Below are 26,935 nucleotides of genomic sequence, written 5' to 3'. Positions count from 1 at the left end.
CCGTGGTGCATGCTGGGACACCAGTCACGTGACTCACGGACACCTGTTGCTTGGACTTTTCCAATTTCGGACAACGATGACTAAAGCAGATTCTTTTCGCTTTCTTCCCAGAAAATGTACTGTTTTGTTTTGTTTGATTGACAAGTTGTGTATTGTATTATCGTGTTTTTTTAGTTCCTTAGTAATGTTTATTGATCACTGAGAGGGCGATACGTAAAACTAGAGGGACTAAATATAACTTTATAAAACGGCTAATCCAGACGCCTTCCTACACGGTAACTTCCGGCATCACTGCATCAACCTGGTTTACAAATAGCCTGTTTTAAAACTGTGTATGTCAGCATGTATCTGTAGATAACTACTTAGTATGTATGTTTCTTTATCATCATATGTTGATACACGCTACAATGTGTGTAGTAGTGACTAGTCCACTGTGTTCTGCTACTAAGTGTCCCGCGAAGCAAACAATAAAATAGAATAGATAAAGTACCGGATGGATTAGTTATTGAAGATGGGCGATGAACAGGTCCGAGGAAAATAGTGCTAACGGGGATTGGTTTGAAGTGAATGGATGAAGTGAAATCGTTCACCGTGAATGTCCTCGTGTTATGACGTCATTCATTACGTCATGACACGCCGGTACTTTGGCTTTTCCTAAAAAAACCCGGGGCGCATGACGTAATTCCCGAAATTCCCGGCGGTCATTACTGATGACGTCAAATCAATCCACACAACGAAGTGACGTTCGATCAGACCGTTTACGACGTTTAATGTAAAATTTATAACAAATGTTGATTGCGCCTCATGGTTAAAGGGTATGCACACCCCGAAACGGTCTCAAATACTACTCTCCAAGCAGAGGTTGGTGGGGAAGATTGTGACCTTTTTATCATATGCCCCTTTTTTGTCGGCTCTCTCCAACGACAAAACGGGGCATTTTATAAAAAGGTCACAATCTTCCCCACCAACCTCTACTTGGAGAGTATCAAAGACCAACTTACAAGTTTTGTGGACAATTTGTATCAACAAAGTTTTATCGTAAGAATGTGTCCTTCTCAGTACTGTGAAAGAAAATTGACAAACAACCCCTTTTCGCAAACCAAACGACATCGGGCGCGCCCGTTACCGTGGGAACGGACAGCTGTGAGGTGACGTCATGTTAGCTCGGCATGTCATCGGTCAATAATTGAAACACGGGGACGGTTCGTTCGGATAATTGTTCTTTCTGGCAAACAATGTCAATTTGATCAAAAATGAACATGATTTCATACAAGAAAGAAAACTTTAAAAGACGCATTAGTGGATAACCCCCACCTTAACCCTCTGAACGCGACCCTACCAAATCCCCCGATGTAAAATGTACAGCCCCTTATATAACCCCTCTACGTGTATAATGTATCACCCCTTCTACCCGTTCTTATCTATTGGTACAAAAACTACAAAACAGCTGAGAAGCGGAGTTTGCGGTTACTAACGTTTTGCCAGTTTTCTGTGGAGCACAGCGCAACTCAGCTCACCCTCCTCTCACCTGCCGAGGTCTCCACCACCTGGACACACCTGTGAACACCTGCGCACCTGTCAGGTGTCCCGCTCACGGTACCATATGGAGCGTCGCGCCACCAGGAGACGTCTAAAACGGAACGTCTTAAGTAAGTGTCGCGGGACCGGGATTTCAATTCGTATCATTAGTCAGTTTTGAAGTATACAACTTCTTGTATTGAATGTTAAAGTTTGCTTATGTTATAACAACAGTTTGAGTAACCATACTGACTGTAACCACCGAGTCAATCGATACTTTACAAGTGCCCAAACACCTTTGAAACAAAGGGTACTAGTTTTATATTGCTCATTTATAGTTACTTCGCTTTGCAAAAACCGCGCAGGTGCAACGTACGCATTCTAAAAATACCGTAACCGTCAACCCGACAGTTGTCAGGGCTAGCATACAGAACAAGCATGTGCAACCCGACAATTGTCGGGCTCAACAGGACGCGACTTTGGGAGCGAGACAGCGAGAAGGAAAACATTTCCCTAACGCTGGCAAACGTCACCGCATGGTAACAAACTCCCCGGGCAAAATATTCTCTCTACAGCCAGCGTAGCTATACTTAGTCTGGTGACAAACGGTGACATGAAAGGCCCGCCGCGAAGCCTGTTTCAGACTAAACCCCGCTGCCGTTACAGGTCGAGTTGCCGTCTGGGTCACGTGTTGTTTATTCTGGTTGTTTGTTTACAACCTGAGCACGGTACACAGCCATGGTCACGTGAACAAACACTTTAACAACATCAGGTACGCCAGAAAAACAGATGAATCTCACCTGATCACAGACTGCACAAAATACATTAAAACTAATTTTTCAACTTAGAAACTTCTTATGAACCGAATTTCTGTAAAATTGATAATTTCTTAAAGACGTATTCAGAAAATTTGTCATATTTCATTTCTGTTCTGCAGTCAGCTGATGATGATGGCGAACATGTCAGGTCAGAGGTCAGACCCGACCAATGAGGAGGGCTGCATCCGGGTCCTCAGTTTGGACGACTTCATCCACCTGTCGCTCATTCCTGCCGTGAGTTTTCCCTCCTTTTATCATTCCCTCACTCCATCCCTCCATCCACCTGTCACTCATTCCTACCGTTTCTCACCCTTTTACCATTCCCTCCACCCATCCATCCACCTGTCACTTATGCCTACTATGAGTTAATCATCCCTTTGCTCCTCATTCACTCCATCTCTCCATCTTTTTGTCCATCATTCACTCCGTCCCTCCACAGGTCAGACTGATTCCTGATGTTTCTCGCTCCCCTCTTGCTGTTCTTTCCATCCCTCCATCCATTTACCTGTCACTCATTCCAACAGTTCTTATCCTTCTCTTTTCAATCTCTCCATCTCTCCCTATCCACCATCCTTTAATCACATGATGTATCTACAGTCAGCCTACCCTGCCTTGATTTCCCCGGCAACGTTTCGTGAGGCATTTGATTTTATCAATTAAACGGTAAGAATGAATTTGACGCCAACATCGAATCCCACGTGTATGCTAAAGTCATCTCTGAACTTAGATCATGTCTTTGTTCAGCAGTGTGACTATGCAAACGTCTCTATATGTAGGTAGAGTAAATTAAGTTCCTTCGTCACAAATACATGAAAGTGCACCTAACATGTCCAACTGAAAGCGGTAAATTTATGCATTTCTCCCTGCAGTTCGTGATAGTGCTGGTGTTGAGCCTGTGTCAGCGGAGGGCGAACGCCGGACCGGACAGCTGGTGCGGGGGGAGACCCGGGCTGCTGGTGTGAGTAGGGGGGTGTTTATAGGGGGGTTGTAGTGTGTGTGTGCGGGAGGGGGGGTAGTCAGTAGGGGGCTAGTGTGTGTAGGGGGGGTGAGTAGGGGGGGTGGCTAGTGTGTGCAGGGGGTGTGAGTAGGGGGCGGTGGGAATGGGGGGGGGGTGGCTAGTGTGTGCAGGGGGTGTGAGTAGGGGGGGTGTGGCTAGTGTGTGCAGGGGGTGTGAGTAGGGGGGGGTGTGGCTAGTGTGTGCAGGGGGTGTGAGTAGGGGGCTGGTGCTGAGCCTGTGTCAGCGGAGAGCGAACGCCGGGCTGGGCCGGGCAGCTGGTGTGAGTATGGGGTGGGTGGGGTGAGTGAGTAAGGGGGTCTTGTGAGAGGGAGTGGGATGAAAGGGTGTAAGTACGGGGATTGTGGGCTTAAGTGGAAGCTTCGAAGTAGTTGGAGTCTAAACCTGGTCCAGGCCATTCATAACTTCCTGTTATTATATAAAGTAAAGACATCGAGACGAACACTACAGCTTGGTCCCAAAATTCATCAGATTTTAGATCTTTACATAGCAAACTAGCTGCGTCTCTAGATATCCCCAGACCAGTCTGAAGCCATATGACCTACATCATGAACCTAGTTGTTATGTCTACCAACTGCAAACTTGGTAAAAAAAATCCCCCTTGAAGCTAGATAACGGAACTTGGTAAAAAAAATCCCCCTTCAAGCTAGATAACGGACCAATACATAAGTAACAGATTCTTCCTGTTCAAAACTACATGGCAACTGTTACTTGTTTTCACCGTGAAAACTTTAGAAAGAGCACAATGACAAAAATTCTTTAGATCAGATTACTTAAGTAGTACAGGTGACACACACCTTTTCATGCAATCTACAACTTAATCTTATCCCTACTACTTCTTAATAACCTTAGAACAGTTCAGTACACAAGTTTTCCTTAAGTTAGCAGAGATGATTATGGACATTTCTAAAAATAAAAAGGGGGAAAAAATAAAGACAATGTTACAACAAACAAGTACAGCAAAACTACAATTATCTAACAACTTTGCTAAGCTCTAGATTTTATTATACGCAAGTTTTTTTTTTGTATACGCTAGCCTCACTAAATCACGCTCCTTGCGGCCGGCCCGAATCATGCATGGCAAAAAACAATTATAGTTAAGAATGTCATTTGCATGATTCACCCAGTCAAAGTCACCGGAATGTAAAACGTCATATGCTTCACGGGTGTCTTCGGGTAACACATACGGAACAGATTCTACTTGTACAAAACCGTGTCAGCTTTTACTTGTTTTCACTGTGAAAACTGTAAAAAGGGCACATGCTACAAAGTCTGAAGATCAGACCACTTCAGTACACATGTGTGATCTCCCATAATGCTGACTGTACAACATAGCCTCCGATGCAGACTCCTCCCGGCTGTTTTCTTTTTCAAGTTACAGTTTTTATACTATAACATTTTTTTTCTTATTGCCGGCCAGCAATAAGAAAAAAAAAGTTAAAGTATAAAAACAGTAACTTGAAAAAGAAAACAGCCGGGAGGAGTCTGCATCGGAGGCTATGTACAACATACCTGTTTTAGTGTAAAATAATCTAATGCTGATGAGACGAATTAGTCCAGCAATTGTTTACATGGAGAAACGTTAGTCCCTTACATGTATCTGTACTTCCTGATACAGTGGTCTTCAGGGTCAGCTACAAACACATGCCAATCCTCTGTCACAGCCACCCCGTGGGGCCGGTTCAGTTTGTCCCCATCACTGCTGATGATGGAAAGCCAGGTACCGTCTGAGCGGAACACCTGAAGCTTCTCACCATATCCAACATCATCACCCCCAAGGTTTGTCAGAACTATGTTCCCCCTGCTGTCAGCTGACACTCCTGTAGGGCCCCACATGTCCTGTGGCTGTTTGCCCCACTGACCAAACTTGTGTTTGAAGTTCAGATTCTTGTCAAACACCTGAACACAATCATTGCCTTTATCTGCCACAATGATGTTGTCTTCTTCATCCACACAGACAAAAGTTGGCTCGTTAAACTGCCCCTCCCCGTCACTTTCACCCACCCCATCACCCCAACTTTCAATTTGACTTTCACCCTCCCCTCCCACCTGTTTCACCAGTGTCCCATCTGCCTCAAACAGGAAGATGCTGTGTTTGCCTGGATCAGCTACAACTACCCTCCCATCCCTCTGTACTGCCAGGCCATAGGGGTTTGTGCAATATTCACCCAAGGGAAAACCGTGCATTTCTCCTGATGGGGAAAATCTCAGCACGTCATTCCCGTTATTCACCACTATGGTGCCATCATTCTGAACTGCAACTGATGCAGGGAATATGATTGTTTGAAATGAGAAGTGAAAGTTTCCATTGAGATCAAACACCTGAACACGCTTGTTGTAAGTATCAGCCACATACAGCCTGTCCCCCCTGACTGCTACATCTACAGGCTTGTTAAACTGCCCCTGCTGGCTGCCCTTCTGCCCAAACCTCAGTACAGGGTTGTTGCTGCCCACATCTACAGTGAGAGGGGAACACAGGTTACCCCCTCCCCCTGTAGCCAGGTGACCCCTTCCCCTAGTAACCACCCCCACCACATGCCTCCCTGATGTTTGTGGACTCCAGACTGCCCCAAACACCCCCTCACTGGTTTCTGTGGTGTCTAACGCAGCACACTGTCCCCCAGGGGAGGTGACTGTAATTTGTGGTGGACCCTTCATAACTACCTGTTTCTGTGGCCTACAGATGACGTTAGTTGGCATGCTTTCTACAGGGATCTCCGTGACTAGAATGCTTGTATTGCAGAATGACAGATACCCTGGACTACCCGTCAACGTCTCTGCATTGGGCTGAAACGATATCTGCTTAAAGACTTTCCATCCCCTCATTGACTCTTTTGCTCTGCAAAGACTTAACTTATCCTTTAGTTGCTGCTTGAGTGTGGTAATCTCTACATTATCACCCCGACCTAACACATCTGTACAAGAATGAAGTCCTTCTTCTGTTGATCTTAAAGTCTCCTCCAACCGTTCTTTTTCCTTCAACAGAGGCTCCTTTAGAGTCGTTTCCATCTTCCTCAGTTGGCCTCTCATTTCCTTCTCTGCCTGGTCCAGTTTTGCTCTCAGCTCGGCAAAATGTTTCAGTATTTTCCTGTCTTCTTGTACACAGTTGGTTGTGATACTTGTAATTTCTTTGCCAACAGTGGTGTCAGTTTTCTTCAAGGCTTCGGCTGAATCTAGACTTTCCTGTACTAATGTCTGTAGTTCAGCTTTGAACTTCTGTGCGACCTTACCGACCTGCTGTGGGTCGTGGTCCAGCCCTGGTCGGTGCTCTGTAACGGTGCAGTCTCGGCACACGAGCTTGGCGCAGGGTTGGCAGTAGAACGTCATGCGCTGGTCGGTGTGCTGAGGGCAGTACTGTGCCCGGGTGTACTTCTGCCTGCTGCCGGGGTTCTTCAGGTCATCCAGGGTGATGATGTAATGGTCCTGCAGTGCTTGTGTTTTGGTGTGAGCAGTTATACAGTTCTTACACAGGAGGAAACGGCAGTCTCCGCAAGTCCCCTCCACCCTGGCCCCAGACTCGCACATCTGGCACACGGCACGAGCTTCCTCACTGTTATGCAGAGCCCTGAAGTCCAGCAACTTGTTGATGTAGAAGTTTGGAGGCAGACTGCTGGTGACACCTGCTCCTTGTAGACTCACCTGGTAGCGGCAGGTAGGACAGGTGAGCTGGTTCCCTCCCATCCGCCATTGATCTAAACACCCGGCACAGAAGGTGTGAAGACAGGGCAGGACTCGGGGGTCGCTGAAGAGGTTATCACAGACGCAACAAGTCAGGAACTCGTCATCAAACTCCTCTGGTGGAAAGTTTGCAGCAGCCATGGTTGTAACAACACTTCTCTGTGTTTTTGGCCGGATGCAGCTCAAACTGTTAAGAGCTCACCACACTCGGTAGGTTGGTGCATGTGAAAGAGAAACTGTTCTGCAATTATCTTTCCATCTGTGAAGCGCCATAGGCATATCCAGGTGTGCGGTGCTCATTGGTCAAGTGCGAACAATAGCCTCATTAGAGACAAAAGCGTGGCACAAAAGGTGAACACACGATTAGGCTGGCGTCAGGCCAAGCAATAGGTATTAAATTATTCATACTACAACCTTCTAAGTTGATATCAGGCAACACTGCCTTAATTTGTTGTTTCTAGGATTTGAGAAAAAAAGTGCTCAGAACTGGAAGATCAACACGAAAACAGAGCCTTAGGGGAGAGTCGGTAGTTTTGGGGAGGGAATATAGTCAGATGCAAGTTTCGTCCCGGTCCATCGCTAAAATGCAGATATGACAAGTTTTCAAGGATCGAAGTATCGGTGGCCCTTTTGGTACGAAGACAACATGTCACGTTGGTACTTGACAATATGTGTGCTAATGATTGACAGGTTGTGCCCTAATGATTGACAGGTTATGCCCTGGTGATTGACAGGTTGTGCCCTGATAATTTTTGTGCTCTGATAATTGACAGGTTATCTGCTCCCCTTCCCAGGCCTGCCAATCTGCTAGACGACAACCGACACCGCCTGGCGTACGCATGCGCGTTCGGTGCCACGGCAACCAGCTGTCTGACGCTGTTCGGCGGCTCATACTGTCCTCCGGGCACCCCCGGCTGGTTAGCGGGTAAGTTATTAACTTAACTCATTAACTTATTAACCATAACTAGCTGACTGACGCTGTTCGGGTCTAACTGTCCTCGGAGTACCCACGGCTGGTTAGCAGGTTAGGTATCGACTTGACTTTAACGTATGAACTGATTAACCCTTGTCTGTACCTTACATAAAACTGTAACTGCATGCTTTTCGATGATATGTAAGCCTTATATATTATCGAAAAGCATGCAGTTACAGTTTTATTACTACCTCCACATAGAAATACAGTCGCTTTGCTCTTCTCTGACACCATTAAATAAAAGCGTTTTGAATAACAGTGTTTCTCTACATGACAGTTTTCTACGCCATCGCGAAGGTTGCTGAGTTGGGGATCGACTACTACCCGTTCTTCGCCTGCATGTCGGCGAGCTGCCGGCTGCCGGGCGCCGCCATCGGCCTGCTCTACTCCGTCATCTGGCTCCTGTTCTACCTCAGCCACGCGGCGGAATGTCTGGACAACCCCAACCTCTGGGTGAGTTAAACTCACAGAATAAAAAAAAAGATTTGAACTAGTAGCAGTAACAACTAAAATTGTGGGTCCTTTTTACAAATACAACCCTAGAAACGAACAAAAATCTCGAACAATTTTTTGTGATTTAGTATTTTCCCCACCATTGTCAGTCACTGATGAAATGCTGTGTTTGCCTGGGCGGAAACAAGATGGCGACCGGAAGGTGTCAGAATTCTAAGATGGCAACGCCAATGGAACATGAAATCAAAACTTCCGGACCATTTCTGCGATTTCAGTATTTTCCCGGCCAGCCGCTGGTGGAGCAGCTTCCGGTTCTGATCTGCCTACTCATACTGGTCCTGCAGTACGCGCGCACCTGCATGGGGGAGCTGCTAAACAGATGCAGACCGCACGGAGCAGCCACAAGCCTGCCTGAGGTAGTGGACAGTTTGTAACTGGCGCCATAAAAGTTAAACTTACAGACACAAATTTACCCGGCGAAGTTGGTGGGGCGTATTCATTGGAACATAGTTACTCTAAGAAAGGAATCATTCATCATCATAAAGAGATCATACTGCAGCCCTTTGAATATATGACACGCAGAAAGAAAAACAACAAAGCATTGTTGAGACCATTTCTTTCAACCCACCAACATGGCTACATTACCCTGACTAGTCATATTAACCACGTGACTGACTACATAATTTCCGGTGGGCTATGATCATATATAATGATGTAATTTTCTTACCAGTTTGCCAAACCTTGAGGACCCCTTTCCTTCCCATCATGCAGCAGAGAATCCGCCTTTCCGGGCACCACGTGACCCACATCCGGGACCTTCTGCGGAGGAGAACGCCTGCAGAGGAACTGCAGAGGAGGAAACAGTAACTTGCAAATAACTTATATATTTCACACAGAAAGTTATGATAACATATATCACATCATTAACTGTATACTCGTGCCATATCTGCGCAGTCGGGGATCCGAGGTGCGTTGGGGGTATTGTACAGGAGTTGGTAGTGGAGAAGGGGATTCAATACAGTTTGAGTTTATTAGGATCCACAATTAGCTTAACAGCTACTCTTCCTGTGGTCCATTCAAAAACAGGACTGGATAAAACTACATGACACACAGGAACACCACATGTACAGAATATACATGTACATAAATGATAAAAGAAAGATAAGGCTACTTGAGGTCTATATACAATATTGACAATATCTAATTACTTAACAGTAATAGCAGTCACGCCAGAATGGTCTAAAAAGGCACCAATTGCAGCCACTCAAGTGTTTAGAACGCTGTCTAAAAGCGTCGAACACCCTGCATTCAGAGTCAACGAGGTCAAAAACTTATTGGAACGGTCAGCGGTCAGAATAGTCCAAAACGGCACCAATCAATCTTACTCTTACTCTTAGCCTGGAGATCGGATCGTTCTCCGCGCTGCCGCTGTACCGCTCGGCCGGCGGATTCCGCTACTCCGCGCGCATCGTCGCCACTTTCCTGGTCGCCACCATCTGTCTGTATGAGGTGGGAGACGGATTCGTTTCCTTGTACAGAGAGTTAAGTTTGCATCAACAAAGTGTGAATCCGTGGTTTTCAGATTGTGAAAGTAAACGGAAGAAAAGAGAAAGACATGCGTTCATACATGATACTTAATTGTACATGACTGGCATGTATAACAATGTTCCCCTTTTACCGTTCAGCTGATAAACCAAGAAGGTTGGTGCAAATAGCGCGACCAGCTAGTCTGCAGCGCCTCCTAGCAGCTGACCAGTGCTAATGCACCTGATGTTGTTCCCTGCAGTTCGGGATCCTGTCGTTTGTCGGCGTGAACAGCCTGATCACCAGTCTGCAGCGCCTCCTGGCGGTTTACAGCGACCTGCTCATGCTGGTGGCGCCCAGTCTGGTCGGGCCGGCGATCCAGTTGCTCACCGTGTCAAGAGGTAAGCTCGTCTGGTGAATTTGCAACATGAACTTTTTCACACGCACATTTGCTTCACGCGCCTTTGCAATGCAACGCAACGGACATCTTTGCTGCATGATCCTTTGCTTATTGCTACAAACACATGCTAAGATAGCGTTCGTCACACGCTGTGTTCCTTATATGGATTTTCTTACCTTATATGGCCCAGGTTGCTACATGCTGTGTGCCTTGTTTGGATATTCTTACCTTATATGGTCACAGGTTGCTACATGATCGCGTTTGTGACGTCCTCCGTCCTGCTTGTTTGCTACATGCTGTGCGCCTTATATGGATGTTCTTACCATATATGGTTACAGGTTGCTACATGATCGCGTTTGTGACGTCCTCCGTCCTGCTGGTTTGCTACATGCTGTGCGCCTTATATGGATGTTCTTACCTTATATGGCTGCAGGTTGCTACATGATAGCGTTTGCGACGTCCTCCGTCCTGCTGGTTTGCTACATGCTGTGCGCGTTGGTGCGGTACCGAACCCACCGGCTGAGGCTCCAGCGGGGGGACGCGTCATTCCTGCCGAGACCCCGGGACCTCCCGCACCCAGGCAACATGCTGGTAACAAACAAACAAACAAACAAACAAACATGCGTTAGGTATGGGGACCTCCCGCACCCCGGCAACATGCTGGTAAACAAACAAACAAACAAACAAACAAACAAACATGCGTTAGGTATGGGGACCTCCCGCACCCAGGCAACATGCTGGTAAACAAACAAACAAACAAACAAACAAACAAACAAACAAACAAGCGTTAGGTATGGGGACCTGCTGCACCCAGGCAACATGCTGGTAAAAACAACAACAGACATGAACAAATAAACATTAGCTGTGGGAGCATGTCGGTAGAGAAAACACTGCTTTACTAGTACTTATATTGTTTGATAGTCCAACAAACTATGTACATGGCCTCCGCCAGTCAATGTTGACCATGGTAAATCTCAATTCACATCGGCTTTTGCTAAACAGTCCTATCCGAGACCACAATTAAAAGACACATCTTTGAGCCGAGTCAGTTCTGTCTGACTCTGAGGTGCAAATTTGCCATGATGAACAGGCCAGCTACTTGTAGTTGAACTCAAGTTTTCTCTCACCATAATAGAAAAACCTACGTTGTGTTGTGTTCTGTTCCAGTCGGAGAGCATGAAGTACTCCGGGATCCAGATAGCCTACTTCCTCTGGGGTAAGGATAGAACCACAGATAGCCTACTTCCTCTGGGGTAAGGATAGAACCACAGGTAGCCTACTTCCTCTGGGGTAAGGATAGAACCACAGGTAGCCTACTTCCTCTGGGGTAAGGATAGAACCACAGATAGCCTACTCCCTCTGGGGTAAGGATAGAACCACAGATAGCCTCCTTCCTCTGGGGTAAGGATAGAACCGCAGATAGCCTACTTCCTCTGGGGTAATGATAGAACCACAGATAGCCTACTTCCTCTGGGGTAAGGATAGAACCACAGATAGCCTCCTTCCTCTGGGGTAAGGATAGAACCACAGATAGCCTCCTTCCTCTGGGGTAAGGATAGAACCGCAGATAGCCTACTTCCTCTGGGGTAAGGATAGAACCGCAGATAGCCTACTTCCTCTGGGGTAATGATAGAACCACAGATAGCCTACTTCCTCTGGGGTAAGGATAGAACCACAGATAGCCTACTTCCTCTGGGGTAAGGATAGAACCACAGATAGCGTACTTCCTATGGGGTAAGGATAGAACCGCAGATAGCCTACTTCCTATGGGGTAAGGATAGAAGCACAGATAGCCTACTTCCTCTGGGGTAAGGATAGAAGCACAGATAGCCTACTTCCTATGGGGTAAGGATAGAACCACAGATAGCCTACTTCCTCTGGGGTAAGGATAGAACCACAGATAGCCTCCTTCCTCTGGGGTAAGGATAGAACCACAGATAGCCTACTTCCTCTGGGGTAAGGATAGAACCGCAGATAGCCTACTTCCTCTGGGGTAATGATAGAACCACAGATAGCCTACTTCCTCTGGGGTAAGGATAGAACCACAGATAGCCTACTTCCTCTGGGGTAAGGATAGAACCACAGATAGCGTACTTCCTATGGGGTAAGGATAGAACCGCAGATAGCCTACTTCCTATGGGGTAAGGATAGAACCGCAGATAGCCTACTTCCTCTGGGGTAAGGATAGAAGCACAGATAGCCTACTTCCTATGGGGTAAGGATAGAACCAGGGATAGCCTACTTCCTCTGGGGTAAGGATAGAACCACAGATAGCCTACTTCCTCTGGGGTAAGGATAGAACCACAGATAGCCTGCTTCCTCTGGGGTAAGGATAGAACCACAGATAGCCTACTCCCTCTATCTGGGGTAAGGATAGAACCACAGATAGCCTACTTCATCTGGGGTAAGGATAGAAGCACAGATAGCCTGCTTCCTCTGGGGTAAGGATAGAACCGCAGATAGCCTACTTCCTCTGGGGTAAGGATAGAACCACAGATAGCCTACTTCCTCTGGGGTAAGGATAGAAGCACAGATAGCCTACTTCCTCTGGGGTAAGGATAGAAGCACAGATAGCCTACTTCCTCTGGGGTAAGGATAGAAGCACAGATAGCCTACTTCCTCTGGGGTAAGGATAGAAGCACAGATAGCCTACTTCCTATGGGGTAAGGATAGAACCACAGATAGCCTACTTCCTCTGGGGTAAGGATAGAACCACAGATAGCCTACTCCCTCTATCTGGGGTAAGGATAGAACCACAGATAGCCTACTTCCTCTGGGGTAAGGATAGAACCACAGGTAGCCTACTTCCTCTGGGGTAAGGATAGAAGCACAGATAGCCTACTTCCTCTGGGGTAAGGATAGAAGCACAGATAGCCTACTTCCTCTGGGGTAAGGATAGAACCACAGATAGCCTACTTCCTCTGGGGTAAGGATAGAACCACAGATAGCCTACTCCCTCTATCTGGGGTAAGGATAGAACCAGGGATAGCCTACTCCCTCTGGGGTAAGGATAGAACCACAGGTAGCCTACTCCCTCTGGGGTAAGGATAGAACCACAGGTAGCCTACTCTGGGGTAAGGATAGAACCACAGATAGCCTACTTCCTCCGGGGTAAGGATAGAAGCATACTGAATCTTCTTCATTCTACTTCTAAAGTCATCCCATTTTTCAACCTTCCTCAAAACCAGACACAATACATGATGGAGGTCTTGGGCCTCAGATTGTTTCTTGCTTGGCAATCAACCTGGTTGCCATGGTTATGTTTGTTGCTAGGTTACTACATGCTGCAGCTGATGCTGTTCCTGGTTGCCATGGTGACGTCGTACTTCCTGGTCCTGCCGTTGCTCGGGCTGGTCTCGTCCCTGTACCTGCAGCCGCTGTGGACGCTGCTGTGAGTCTGACGGCTTCGCTCAGCGGCATGTCTTTGTTTGGGGCTTGTCTGCGCCTGTATGTTTGTTTTTGTGTGTGTTTGTGCCTGTGTGTTTGTGTTTGTTTGTGTGTGTATGTTTGTGTGTGTGTGCCTGTGTGTTTGTGTTTGTTTGTGTGTGTGTGTGTGCCTGTGTGTTTGTGTGTGTATGTGTGTTTGTGTGTGTGCGTGTGCATATGTGGTATGTGTGTGTGTGTATGTGTGTTTTCAAAATCTGTGTGTGTGTGTGTGCACTGCAGTTACTAAATGATCTGCCAGAGGGAGCTTACATGTGCATATATCCCCCCGCAGCCCGACGGTGGTCCTGTCCCTGCTGTTGAACTATGTGCAGATCATCGTGTCCCGCAAGGCTCTGTTACAGGACCACCGCTACAAGCACAGGCGCAGGGGAGAATCAGCAAAGGCTCTGGCACTCAATAACAGGTGCGAAAAAACCAAGTTCAGGCGGAAAAATAAACATATTCTTGGTGCTTGAAGCTTTGCAATAGACTCCAAACTACTGTATCCCTGTTACTACAATCAGTAATAAATCTCACCGATTCAATCCGATGACTCTAACTGGACATGTTCAATTTCTGTAGGTAACGAAGCAGTACATTCTATTTGACAATTTATCACACGAGGTGTCTGTATGCATTTTGTTTCTTATTTTTTCTGACAATTTTAATCTAGATGTAGATAGCATAGCTGCAATACATTCTATCTGTTTCTTGATGAATGTTTCCGCCTTTTTGTGCCTTATTTTCCAGACGAGTTTACCACAACTTCTCCTATTTCCTGTTCTATTTTCCAGACGAGTTTATCACAACTTCTCGTATTTCCTGTTCTATTTTCCAGACGAGTTTATCACAACTTCTCGTACTTCCTGTTCTTCTTCAACATCCTGCTGGGGTTCTACTCCTGTCTGCTGCGCATCGCGAAGAGCATCCTACTGGGCCTGGTCTTCCTGGCTAGGATCGACCGCAGCGGCCTGATGCAAGGCTACCAGCACTGGGACTTCGGTAATGTTATAATCTAACTCTAACCCATCCTAATGAGCCTGGTGTACATGGCTAGGATCGACCGCAGCGGCCTGATGCAAGGCTACCAGCACTGGGACTACGGTAATGTCATAATCTAACTCTAACCCATCCTAAATGGCCTGGTGTTCCTGGCTAGGATCGACCGCAGCGGCCTGATGCAAGGCTACCAGCACTGGGACTACGGTAACGGTATAATCTGAACCATCCTATAGCTACTGGGCCTGGAGCTCCAGGCAAGCACTGGGACTTCGGTAATGTCATAATCTAACTCTAAACCATCCTACTGGTCCTGGTGTTCCTGGCTAGGATCGACTGCAGCGGCCTGATGCAAGGCTATCAGCACTGAGATTATGGTAATGTTATAATCTAACTCTAACCCATAGTACTGGGTCTGGGTTTCCAGGCTAGCACTGGGACTACGCTAGGCTACCAGCACTGCGATTATGGTATCATTATGATCTGCATTGATAGCTGCCATGAAGGACAGATCGTACTGGAAAAACTTTATTGATTGTATTTCACCGAATTGAATCCGGAAGTATGATGATGATGATGATGATACAATACTAACCGGAGGTGCCATCTACCTCAGTACTCGTGCAGGGCTTCCGTCGCGAAACTTTCCTTGTTATGTTTTCTCCTCCTGTCAGGTTACATGTCGTACGTGAGTTTCCTCCACGTGGAGCATGCGCACTGCCATCCCGTGCTGGTGACGTTCTGCAGACTGCTGCTGCAGGGGAACGCCGCTAGGGGGCGCAGCTGCACACCTGCTGAGGAAGGGCAGCTATTGGCTGATGATCAGCTGACTGAAATGGAGCAAGGTCTGAATGGATTATGTAGCAGAAAATGAAATTGCCAATGTTTGTAACAAACTTTAACCCTGGAAGTGTCCCTTACAATAACTTTTTCAGGATTCACAAATACATAATCAAATAGATATCATCCAGTTCTTTGATAATTGGCCGTTGAGTTGTTCAGAAAATATTTCCATTAGCTTGTATTTATACATTTTTGTAACTTAGGCATCATTACTTTGGCATTTGAAACTTCATTGACATTGTGACTGTTATTGAACTCAATGTACGTAGATAGAGAAATCTTTATTGACACAACAAAAGCACAGCGACATACATAGAAACGAATAAGTGCATACAAATGAGTTTGATTACACACAATCATATGGGATAGAGCAACATATCGAAATATCACATGTGATATACTTATAAATAGCTATAACCACACCTTTGACTTTCCCCAGGCTCCGTCACCCCTCTAGCTCGGAGGGCCCAGCTGCGTTGGTGGAAGGTCTACACGCTACTAAGGAACCCGCAGCTGCAGCGCCCTCTAGCAGCTGCCATTGGCAGGACAACATAACCTCGTCTGTAGTGCGACGTTGGAAGGTCTACACCCTGCTGAGTATCCACCCTACTGCAGCGCCCTCTAGCAGCTGCTGGAAGGTCTGCACCCTGCTGAGTATCCACCCTCTTGCAGCGCCCTCTAGCAGCCGGTGGAAGCATGACACCATGCAGAGGTTTTGAGAAAAGCAGACACTTGTTAACAAACTAAGGCACAAACAATGCAAAAATGTTATCTCCTGACAGGCTATACTTTTTTTTAATGTAAAACTTGTAAGACCATTACTAGTGCACAAGCATGTCCTAAAACAATATTGCAGGATCGAACTTCACAGTTAAATACAGGACATTCTCATTTTATATGCAGGTCAGCATTTTGTTCTTTGATTGATTAATAAACCACGTGTTCCTTGTCTTAGACGTTGAGTACCAGTTTAGCTGTATGACAAAAAAGAAAAAACACACCATGAGACCAAATGAAGTTTTCCAGGCAAGTTTATTGTACATTGTTTTTACATCTATCCGTTTCAAACCCCGGCGTACAATAAACCCAACTGTAGGTTTTTATTCGTGAATATCTCATTTGTCTAATTTTTGCAGCTTAAAGAGAACCGGGCACTTTGTCCCAGCAGTGCGCAAGTTTATATGAGCGGTTTGTTTACAGGTTAGTCTAACGGTTCACTTCCTTTGCTCTGCAAAAGAATGTCGCTCTGCTTACATAAAGGTGTCAAACTTAAACAATAGAACAAAATGTAGCAATCTGCAAGGCTTTAAAAATAGAACAAAATGTAGCAATTTGCAGGTGTTTTCCCAGCTTTCATCATTTCAGACAAATTCATGGCCACTTTGTCATGTTCTATGACAGAACTGGCGTCATCAACATAGAAAAGCTTTAAAACAGGTCACACCAGGAAGGCATTGCTGAAATGATGCTACAAAATCAGGCTGGGAAAATCCTGACAAACTACAACTAAGGTCTGAATAAGACATCACAATGTTAATTGTGAACTCTGACCTTACGTGCAAAGGTGACCCAATATAGCCTTTGACCCAGGATGACCTTCATACATTTCCATTATGAGCAATATAAATATTCCAAAATTTTTTTTACATGACCATATTAGGCTATCCCGGGTACAGATTCAGGTTCCCTATAGTTTTGTACATGACCATATTAGGCAAACCTGGGCACAAATCTATGTTCCCTACAGTTTTGTACCCGACCATATAAGGTAACCTGGGTACGTATTATCCAGACTGTACATTCTGCACTGCTACACAATCTCAGCAGAGAAGCAGCAACATAGCCTCGCTCCAGACATTTGGGCTGTTCAGTCTGCATAGTTTGTCCTCACAACTACAGGTGTGAGCCTTACTGCAGAGCCTGCAGTCTACTCTACATCATAATCATCATCATCATCATCATCATGAACATCATCATCATCATCATCATGACCATCATCATGACCATCATCATCATCATCATGAACATCATCATGAACATCATCATCATAGTCTTCACTGTGGGCCTCCTCAACTCAGTAACAGGGTTGCCATTACTTTGGAACTATTTCAATAATCAGTAAAATTTGAAGCCTTACATTCAGCATTTCTCTGAACATTTTTTCATCATCATAATAGTCTTCACTACAGGCCTCCTCAGGTCAGTTGTACGATTGCCATCATTCGGTAAAATTTGGAACATTGCAGTCAGCATTTTCCTGCCCATGTCCTGTTCCAAAAGCCTCCCCACCAAACGCACTGGAAGCAAAGCTGGACGTCGATGAAGGTTAGACATCCAGACAATACGATACGCAAGTAAACAGGTTCTCAAGCAACTGGATAAAAAGAAATTTAAAAAAAAGCTCTACACTTCAGAAGATCAGATTGATGGCAACCCTGTACTGAGTTGAGTTGGCCCAGCATCATAGTACACTATAACTCTGCCCATAGCATTGCTCAAATCTGTGCCAGTAACCACCATTTAGCATGTAACCCCCTCAGGCTAATTAAGACTAAACATAAAGGTGCTTGCACAGGTACAGGTGTGTATATACAGGTACATGTGTACAATCTCTTCACACAAAATTGCATAAATCATAAGTCTAACTGCATAACAAGTAAAATTAGTCTCAGCACACTGAAGCAGCAACGGTCGACCCCCCTAACATCAATGATCGATCCCCTCCTAACATTACTGTTCGACCCCCTCCTATCATTAATGTTCGACCCCCACCTAACGCTTAACTGCGAGGCACATTATGGCTGAAATTACACACTGCATATTTACTGTAAAAATTGCTATATTCACCTCATTTTTAGCAGGCTCATCCTTACCGTAATCATTGCTATATTCACATCACCTTAACTGGTTAATCATTCTCCACTATTGCATCAGAAATCACCAGTGAGTTTAACAGTAATCTTAACTCCGTGAGTTTCCAGGTAAATTCTGCACGGAACCCTAACTCAACTCGTCGTAATTTGCTATAATTTCATAACTCCATTCTCCTCACATTTTCCTTGAGCATGACCTCTGCTCCTTCCTCTGCATCTTAAGATTATTCTCACCTTCACCTTCTAAGATCTCATCCAAGACCAGAAAGGTTCTTATTGTGTCCTTACTAGACTTCCTTATGTCATGATCCTTGCACAGCAGGCACCTTACCTAGTGACCCAAGTGTCTTCAAGATAAACATCAAGTAATCTTGAGAATATGTTCTCTCTGTGAAAGTGTTTGGCCCATTTCTGTACTTCTCTCTCATTTTCTGCCTTGCTGGTACTTTAGTACACTACCCTTTCTTTCAACTGTTAACCCTTTTGCTACCAAGCTCCTCTGTACCCAACACATGGACGAGCCCTTAGCAGAACTCAGGTTAACACACAAATTTGTGAGATTTTGTAGTTATAAAACAAAGGAAGACTTTAAAAATAATCAGAAACATACATAAGCAGCTCTGCAGGTAAATAAAACAAGTAACCATGGTTACGTAACAAAGTCTCTACCAATAGGCTGGTTCACGATTTGAAATGTGCATGCACGAGGTCAAAGGTCAAGGCCCCTTATCTGCAAATCAGACCATTCATGTTGAGATGTGTTTTACTTATTTCTCAGAGGCTTCAACTTTGACTAATCACCCAAAATACTTCAACAAATAAACCGCGAACCAGCTAATAACAAACAAAAGAGATGGCAATGAGCAAGCAGCAAAATTACAGCTTGTAGTACAGAAACATTCATGGAGAGAAAGCTATAAACAAGTTAATCTGCATGTAGCCTGGTGTCGGTAGAGTTTGCTACAAGTACTTGTGAGAGGTTCCTATGGTCTGATATGGTATTGATCATGTATTGATCATGTATTGGTATTGATTATGTATTGATAAGGCTAGATCTGCCCAGTAATGTTACAAAGGTGTAACAGCCATTTATGGGGAGAAGCCTGGTTGGTCCGCTAAGAGTTTGTTACAGATGCTACAGTGACGTTTCTAGATTTTTTAAAATTTCCATTGACAAGACTGTCTGAAACCTACCTACAACAGACTGGCACGTTACGAGTTGGACAGTTACACGTTGGACAGACGGACATTGTGAAAACCTCAGAGTTGTTATTGCTGCTGACTTGGCCTCAGTATCCTGCTGAGTGCCAATGGGGACCTGAATTCAGAATACTGTTTAGAATCAGCTGTCTACTCATGTACACGTTATAATAATGTACGTTACCCTACACAAGTACACCGGTGCACCCAGTCAGGAATCAGGCGCACAGCTCCAATGTTGGGTGCACAAAGGTGCAAAATTATGCACCTACATGTAGTGTCTCCAGCCCTGATGTGGGATTTTCTTGTTGCGTGACACGAACACGTTACAGTAGAATTTACTAGAAATGGCTGTTCCGGGCTGTTTGCATATTTTCATTGTTAGAGGAGAAAGTTGTAGAGTTTTCACAAAATTTAGATGAGTTTAATTTTAGCCTGAGCATGTTGAGTTCCTGATCCTGCAGATACAATTGTAGCATATTCTGATTTTGCCTCCAAAATTTACATTTTTTATCATCTTTATTATGATAGTATCATGTTTCCTAATCTTGAGGTAATTAATGTTAAATGTTCGTTAGGGCCTCAGCTTATATGTATGCAGAGGCCGTCGAAAACTGAAAAACCAAAACTAGCAAAATTTCCTTCATTTCCATTCCACAGAGCAAGTTGCTAAAATATATAATTTTTAACCTTCTCCCTGCTGCCTAACCTGGTAACCAGTACAGATCTGGTGCCAAGCGGCCCCCTTAGCCGGCTGAGGGTTAAATGATAAGCACTAAGCAGCCACCTCCCACCCCCAAAGTACCGCTATCCCACAATTCCTGTCAACATCCTAGCAAAATATATACAACTGCTCTTCCCCTCATTAACATAATCATTTAGCAACTCTTAATTAGATCCCGAATTACGCTGCTGACGAGTAAACATGTGTTTACAGATAAACACTGTATGCAGTTAAACAATGTTTACAAGAAAACAGTTGTCAAAAAGTAGACACATGGAAACATGGAAATAAGTCTTTACAGGTAAACAATTGTTAACAGGTAACCAGTTGTTTCCAGGTAAACAGGTAAACAGTTGTTTACAGGTAGACTGGCGGATGTTTCTTCTTGCTGGACCGCCGGCGGGCGCTGCCTCGGTCGCTCTGACTACCTGCGTTGGATCTGTGATCGTGGGATCCACCCAGCGAACGTGGGTTAGATCCCGCAGGTGACCGTGGGTTAGACCCCATGGGTGATCGTGGGTTAGACCCCGCAGGTGACCGTGGGTTAGACCCAGTCGGGGACCTGACTTTTGACCCTGACGACCTTGAGTGCGACCCGCGCTGTCTGTGTTCCGTCTGCGCCAAGGGCGTGAAGTCCCCGCGACCTTGAATGTCCTTGTGCGGCAGCTGGACGAAGTGATCGTAGCCGCGCTGCTGCAGTGCATGCTGGGACTCCTGCGGGCGGTGCTCCATGATCGGCAGCTGGTCGGGTCGCTTGACCGGCGACTGGCGGCCATGTTGGTTCTTGACGGGCGACTGTCGGCCATGTTGGTTGTTGAAGGCGAGTTCGTTGGGCACGTCGGAGTCATACGTTGTTCCAGACTCGAGGTTCTCGAGCGACTTCTCCATGAACACCTCGTACTGGTCGTCCACGTTGTCGTAGTCCGAGTTGTGCGAGTACGCCGAGTCGCGGTTGGGGTCGCGACCGTTGACCTTCGGCCTCTCCAGGCCATTCTGGTTCATCCTGGGAGGGGACTGCTGCGATTGGCTGCCGCCCGGCGTGATGTAGGGCCCGCCACCGGGCGAGTGGAACTCATATTCCCGCCGCGGGCTGCCCAGGGCACCGTACTCACGCCGCGGGCTTCCGGTTGGGCTGCGACGGTCGTTGCTAGGCAACGGAGAAGTCCTTATTTGGACGGTGACGTCCACCGTTTTCCCGTTCCTCTCGAAGTGCTGCGTTGGCATGTGGAACACCTGACCCCCCGGACTGGTTGCCGGGTGGGGCTGGCTGGAGACGGTTGCCGGGTGGGGCTGGCTGGAGACGGAGGGCTGCCTGGCAGGGTTGTCCGCGGCTGTCCTGCTGGGTGCCGGGTTGTCCAGGTTGGTTGTCCTCCAGGAGGGTTCCCTCTGTGGCAGCCTCTCGTTCTGTAAGGAAAGAAAGGAAAAGTGAAGAAAAAGAAACTGATATCAATCCAGTTTAGTTCACTGAAGAGCTATTCTACCACTGGTTGTGACAGAGAAGAGTCAGAAAGTATGTACAGTATTTACAGGTTCACTGTACCAGGAAAGTCCCCCAGCTTTTTTCGATAACTACAGCGAACAGTGGCCCACTAGTACTATAATAGTTCTAAGGACTGCGACCCTTTCCGGAAGCATGCATGTCGACATGTGAGCATTACAGGCGGGATCGAACTCAGGACTTCTAGTTCTAGAAGCAGGGCTGATAACCACTGGACTACACGCACTACCTACCTGCAGAGCTGGCCGCTCATTGTACGAAGCCTTCGGCGCCGCGTTGGCGCTATCCAGGTCCGTCGTCCGCCATGTTTCCTTGGGCGGGGACACCACGCCGTCCTGCGGTTGGCTGACGGAGCCGCGAGGTGCTGACCAATCAGGAGCCACGATCTCATCACCACGGTAACTCATCGACCTGGGCGCACTCTGGTCCACCGCCACCGCTGGGGGCAGCTGCTGTGGCGACGGTCGCCGTGGAGACTGTTGCCTTGGCGACTGCTGCCTGTAGGAGTTCTCCCTGGAGGGAGTCCTGATGGGGGCGGGGCTGGGCGACCTTTGAACGTCGACCCTGACGACCCCCGTGCCGTTCGGAACGTTTCTCGCGGCGTCCGGAACTCCGCGGATCCCGGTCATCTCCTCGAAGGTGTACTCCCGCCGATAGCCGAACGGAATCTGGGGGACCTCCGGCACCTTCGGGGGCGGCGGAAGGTCAAGCTTCTGCTTGCGAAGGTCGTTCATGGTCAGCTGGAGCTGGTCGATGACCTCGTCGTCGTCGTAGCCGAAATCCTCCTCAAGGTCGCGCTGGAAGAAGGTCGCGAGGTGCTCGATCTCCATCTTAGCTATCCGCTCTGTGACAAATAACAAGAGTGGTGTTTAAAAATCACATCGGCGACGTGAGGAATAACAACAACAACATTAGCTATTGGCTCTGAAACAAAGGGCACAAGAACAGGGTTCTCCCTAACACTTTATAGCACACAAATCACTGCTCAACGTACCAAAGACTTTTTGGTTCTGTCAAATGTTAGAGAGTTACTCTTCCGCATTTTGAAGATGTAGTGACTTTTAAAGACCAAGCCAAGTGTCCAGGACCTACTCCAATACATGTATATCTTAAGACTTTTGTCCATCTTAAGACTTACTTTTGTGCATCTAAAGACTTACTTTTGTGCATCTTGAAGACGGTGAGGGCCATGGCGGTTAAAACGGACTCGCCCTCTAAGATGTAGATATCCCAGAGCCTCAGGACCAGTCTGAAGGGCACGCGGCTCAGGAAACACTGGAAAAACCACTTCATGGAGTACAGGGAGGTGTGGATCTCGTTAAGGTCCTGTAAACAAACAAACAAACAAGTAAACAACATGGAGTACAGGGATGTGTGGATCTCGTTAAGGTCCTGTAAACAAACAAACAAACAAGTAAACAACATGGAGTACAGGGACGTGTGGATCTCGTTAAGGTCCTGTAAACAAACAAACAAACAAGTAAACAACATGGAGTACAGGGATGTGTGGATCTCGTTAAGGTCCTGTAAACAAACAAACAAACAAACAAGTAAACAACATGGAGTACAGGGACGTGTGGATCTCGTTAAGGTCCTGTAAACAAACAAACAAACAAACAAGTAAACAACATGGAGTACAGGGACGTGTGGATCTCGTTAAGGTCCTGTAAACAAACAAACAAACAAACAAGTAAACAACATGGAGTACAGGGACGTGTGGATCTCGTTAAGGTCCTGTAAACAAACAAACAAACAAGTAAACAACATGGAGTACAGGGAGGTATGGATCTCGTTAAGGTCCTGTAAACAAACAAACAAGTAAACAAGTAAACAACATGGAGTACAGGGAGGTGTGGATCTCGTTAAGGTCCTGTAAACAAACAAACAAACAAGTAAACAAACGAGTAAACAACATAGAGTACAGGGACGTGTGGATCTAGTTAAGGTCCTGTAAACAAACAAACAAGTAAACAACATGGAGTACAGCGACGTGTGGATCTCGTTTAGGTCCTGTGAACAAACAAGTAAACAAGTAAACAACATGGAGTACAGGGAGGTGTGGATCTCGTTAAGGTCCTGTAAACAAACAAACAAACAAACAAACAAGTAAACAACATGGAGTACAGGGACGTGTGGATCTCGTTAAGGTCCTGTAAACAAACAAACAAACAAACAAGTAAACAACATGGAGTACAGGGACGTGTGGATCTCGTTAAGGTCCTGTAAACAAACAAACAAACAAACAAGTAAACAACATGGAGTACAGGGACGTGTGGATCTCGTTAAGGTCCTGTAAACAAACAAACAAACAAACAAGTAAACAACATGGAGTACAGGGACGTGTGGATCTCGTTAAGGTCCTGTAAACAAACAAACAAACAAACAAGTAAACAACATGGAGTACAGGGACGTGTGGATCTCGTTAAGGTCCTGTAAACAAACAAACAAACAAGTAAACAACATGGAGTACAGGGAGGTGTGGATCTCGTTAAGGTCCTGTAAACAAACAAACAAGTAAACAAGTAAACAACATGGAGTACAGGGAGGTGTGGATCTCGTTAAGGTCCTGTAAACAAACAAACAAACAAGTAAACAAACGAGTAAACAACATAGAGTACAGGGACGTGTGGATCTAGTTAAGGTCCAGTAAACAAACAAACAAGTAAACAACATGGAGTACAGCGACGTGTGGATCTCGTTTAGGTCCTGTGAACAAACAAGTAAACAAGTAAACAACATGGAGTACAGGGAGGTGTGGATCTCGTTAAGGTCCTGTAAACAAACAAACAAACAAGTAAACAAACGAGTAAACAACATAGAGTACAGGGACATGTGGATCTAGTTAAGGTCCTGTAAACAAACAGACAAGTAAACAACATGGAGTACAGCGACGTGTGGATCTCGTTAAGGTCCTGTAAACAAACAAACAAACAAGTAAACAACATGGAGTACAGGGATGTGTGGATCTCGTTAAGGTCCTGTAAGTAACAGATATACAAAAAAATAAGTAAATAACATGGAGTACTGCGAGGTGTGGATCTCATTATGGTCTTGACCTTGGGACTGCTAAAAGGTATGACTGATGACCTTGAGGTTCTTACTAAGTTGTTTTTTTTACCTTAGAGTACATATTACAAGATTTTCCTGACCTTGGGACAGTAACAGTTTGTTCTTGACCTTGAGGTTCTTACAATGTTTCTTTTGACCTTGGGGTACAAATAACAAGGTTTTTATTTTACCTTGGAACTCTTACAGGGTTTTTCATGACCTTGGGACAGTAACAGTTTGTTCTTGACCTTGATGATGTTCTTACCAGGTTCTTCTTGACCTTGGGCAGGAACTTGGCGAGCAGCTTGTCGTGGTGGTCCTGGAAGCGCAGCAGCTTGGGGAAGCCGGGGATGAAGAACCCGTGCATCTTGTGCTTGTTGTCGGTCAGGAGGACGGAGATCGCCCAGAACGCATCCTGGGGAGGGGGAAAACACACAACCTGTTACACACACCAGGTACTATCCTCTAACACACAATGTACCATCCCCAAACACACAATGTACCATCCCCTAACACACAATGTACCATCCCCAAACACACAATGTACCATCCCCTAACACACAATGTACCATCCCCAAACACACAATGTACCATCCCCTAACACACAATGTACCATCCCCAAACACACAATGTACCATCCCCAAACACACAATGTACCATCCCCTAACACACAATGTACCATCCCCAAACACACAATGTACCATCCCCTAACACACAATGTACCATCCCTAAACCCGTGCATCTTGTGCTTGTTGTCGGTCAGGAGGACGGAGATCACTCAGAACCCATCCTGGGGAGGGGGGCGAAAATATACCATCTACAGCATAGTTTTACATAACGTACCCTCCCCAGCACACAATGTACTATCCTCGAATCTAGTGCATCTTGTGTATCATCCAGAACCCATCCTGCTAAAACATCATACCTTTTATAACAGTTATCTTTACATTATTCACAATGGAGTTTATAATTCGACTGTACAATTGACATGTAGCTGACTAAAGAGTTATCCAAGAATAAGTGTTGCCTCGTTACTGACCTCCTCATTAAGGTACATGAGCATCAGCGCTGCGATCTCGCTCATGCCCTGGCAGTACCCGACCTCTGTGTTGTAGATGGAGTACGCAGACAGCACGTGGAACAGGGCCTGCTGTCTGTAAACAAGTAAACAGACAAACAAATAAATTACACACAATGTACCCCCGGGCAGTACCCGACCTCCATGTTGTATATGGAGTAGGCAGACAGCACGTGGAACAGGGCCTGCTGTCTGTAAACAAACAAACAAATAAATAACATTGTACCCCCTGATACACAATGCACCCTCCCTGGCAGTTATAACTGACTTCTATGTTCCTATTTATTGTCAAATGCTAGAATACATTACAGTATTGACTTCTATGTTACATGTATCAGGGGTTTTTCTAGCAAAATTGAATAAGAGGGAGCACACACATGCGAGGGAGCGAATTCTATGTATTTATGGAAGAATCCATTGCTGAGTAAAGGCTGTATGCTGGATATTAAAGCTAAAATCTGAATTTGACAAGGGGGCGCTCGGCTGAAACAGGAGAGCGCAGCGCCCCTCTTTCCTGATTTAGATGAACCCCTGTGTATGGAGTAGGCAGACAGCACGTGGAACAGCGCTCACTGTCTGGAAACAAGTAAAACCTTTGTTCTGTTGAAATGTTGTTACATCTTGTTGAGGTAAAGCTGTATATAGTCACCTGTTATATCAATCCTTCCACAAATGTGGCAAATCTTGATAAATAAAAAGCGTGTTTGACTCACTTGACGCCGTATCTGTCGCGGAACATGATGTGGTTCCGGTAGGTCCGGTTCACGTCAAGGTCGATCTGGCGCACGTCGGGCGAACTCAGCCGCGCCGCTACTCTCATCCTCTGTGCACAAACACACATCCCGTAACATGATACCCTCACACACA

At 46.0% G+C, this 26,935-nt stretch overlaps 3 protein-coding genes across 8 annotated transcripts in view; 2 read left to right on the top strand and 1 right to left on the bottom strand.

The window, feature by feature from the left end:
* The first annotated feature begins 1,956 nt into the window (after positions 1-1,956).
* Positions 1,957-9,353, top strand: LOC136421543 (stimulated by retinoic acid gene 6 protein-like). Its single transcript, XM_066408871.1, has 7 exons — positions 1,957-2,057; positions 2,456-2,570; positions 3,206-3,294; positions 7,824-7,954; positions 8,280-8,455; positions 8,731-8,871; positions 9,227-9,353. The coding sequence occupies exons 1-7, from the start codon at positions 1,957-1,959 to the stop codon at positions 9,320-9,322; spliced, it is 849 nt and encodes a 282-aa protein (XP_066264968.1). The 3' UTR covers positions 9,323-9,353.
* Positions 9,354-10,780: 1,427 nt separating this feature from the next.
* On the top strand, positions 10,781-16,982 carry LOC136421340 (stimulated by retinoic acid gene 6 protein-like). Of its 4 annotated transcripts, none has more exons than XM_066408567.1 (8): positions 10,781-10,970; positions 11,547-11,595; positions 13,653-13,770; positions 14,098-14,229; positions 14,644-14,909; positions 15,479-15,649; positions 16,087-16,228; positions 16,286-16,982. In XM_066408567.1, exons 1-5 carry the CDS (start codon positions 10,788-10,790, stop codon positions 14,822-14,824), a joined length of 663 nt encoding a protein of 220 aa, XP_066264664.1. In that variant the 5' UTR covers positions 10,781-10,787; the 3' UTR covers positions 14,825-14,909; positions 15,479-15,649; positions 16,087-16,228; positions 16,286-16,982. The 4 variants fall into 4 exon arrangements, with proteins under 4 accessions (XP_066264664.1, XP_066264663.1, XP_066264665.1 ...); XM_066408566.1 differs by having other exon boundaries at positions 10,783-10,970; positions 14,644-15,011; XM_066408568.1 differs by lacking the exon at positions 10,781-10,970 and adding an exon at positions 11,000-11,042 and having other exon boundaries at positions 14,644-15,011.
* Positions 16,983-18,877: 1,895 nt separating this feature from the next.
* LOC136421339 (USP6 N-terminal-like protein) overlaps positions 18,878-26,935 on the bottom strand; it is a 33,104-nt gene continuing 25,046 nt past the window's right edge. For all 3 annotated transcript variants that reach the window (XM_066408564.1, XM_066408563.1, XM_066408565.1), the window contains 6 exons: positions 26,782-26,891; positions 26,030-26,144; positions 25,256-25,405; positions 23,103-23,268; positions 22,176-22,786; positions 18,878-21,848 (listed from right to left, as the gene is read on the bottom strand). In XM_066408564.1, the coding sequence (XP_066264661.1) occupies positions 20,802-21,848; positions 22,176-22,786; positions 23,103-23,268; positions 25,256-25,405; positions 26,030-26,144; positions 26,782-26,891 (2,199 nt within the window). In that variant the 3' untranslated portion in view covers positions 18,878-20,801. The remainder of the gene's footprint in view (positions 21,849-22,175; positions 22,787-23,102; positions 23,269-25,255; positions 25,406-26,029; positions 26,145-26,781; positions 26,892-26,935) is intronic.

The sequence above is a fragment of the Branchiostoma lanceolatum genome, chromosome 16 (genome assembly GCF_035083965.1).
Source record: "Branchiostoma lanceolatum isolate klBraLanc5 chromosome 16, klBraLanc5.hap2, whole genome shotgun sequence".
Classification (NCBI taxonomy): Eukaryota; Metazoa; Chordata; class Leptocardii; order Amphioxiformes; family Branchiostomatidae; genus Branchiostoma; species Branchiostoma lanceolatum.
Note: the sequence above shows the minus strand (reverse complement) of the source record. Positions and strands in the feature narration are given on the sequence as shown.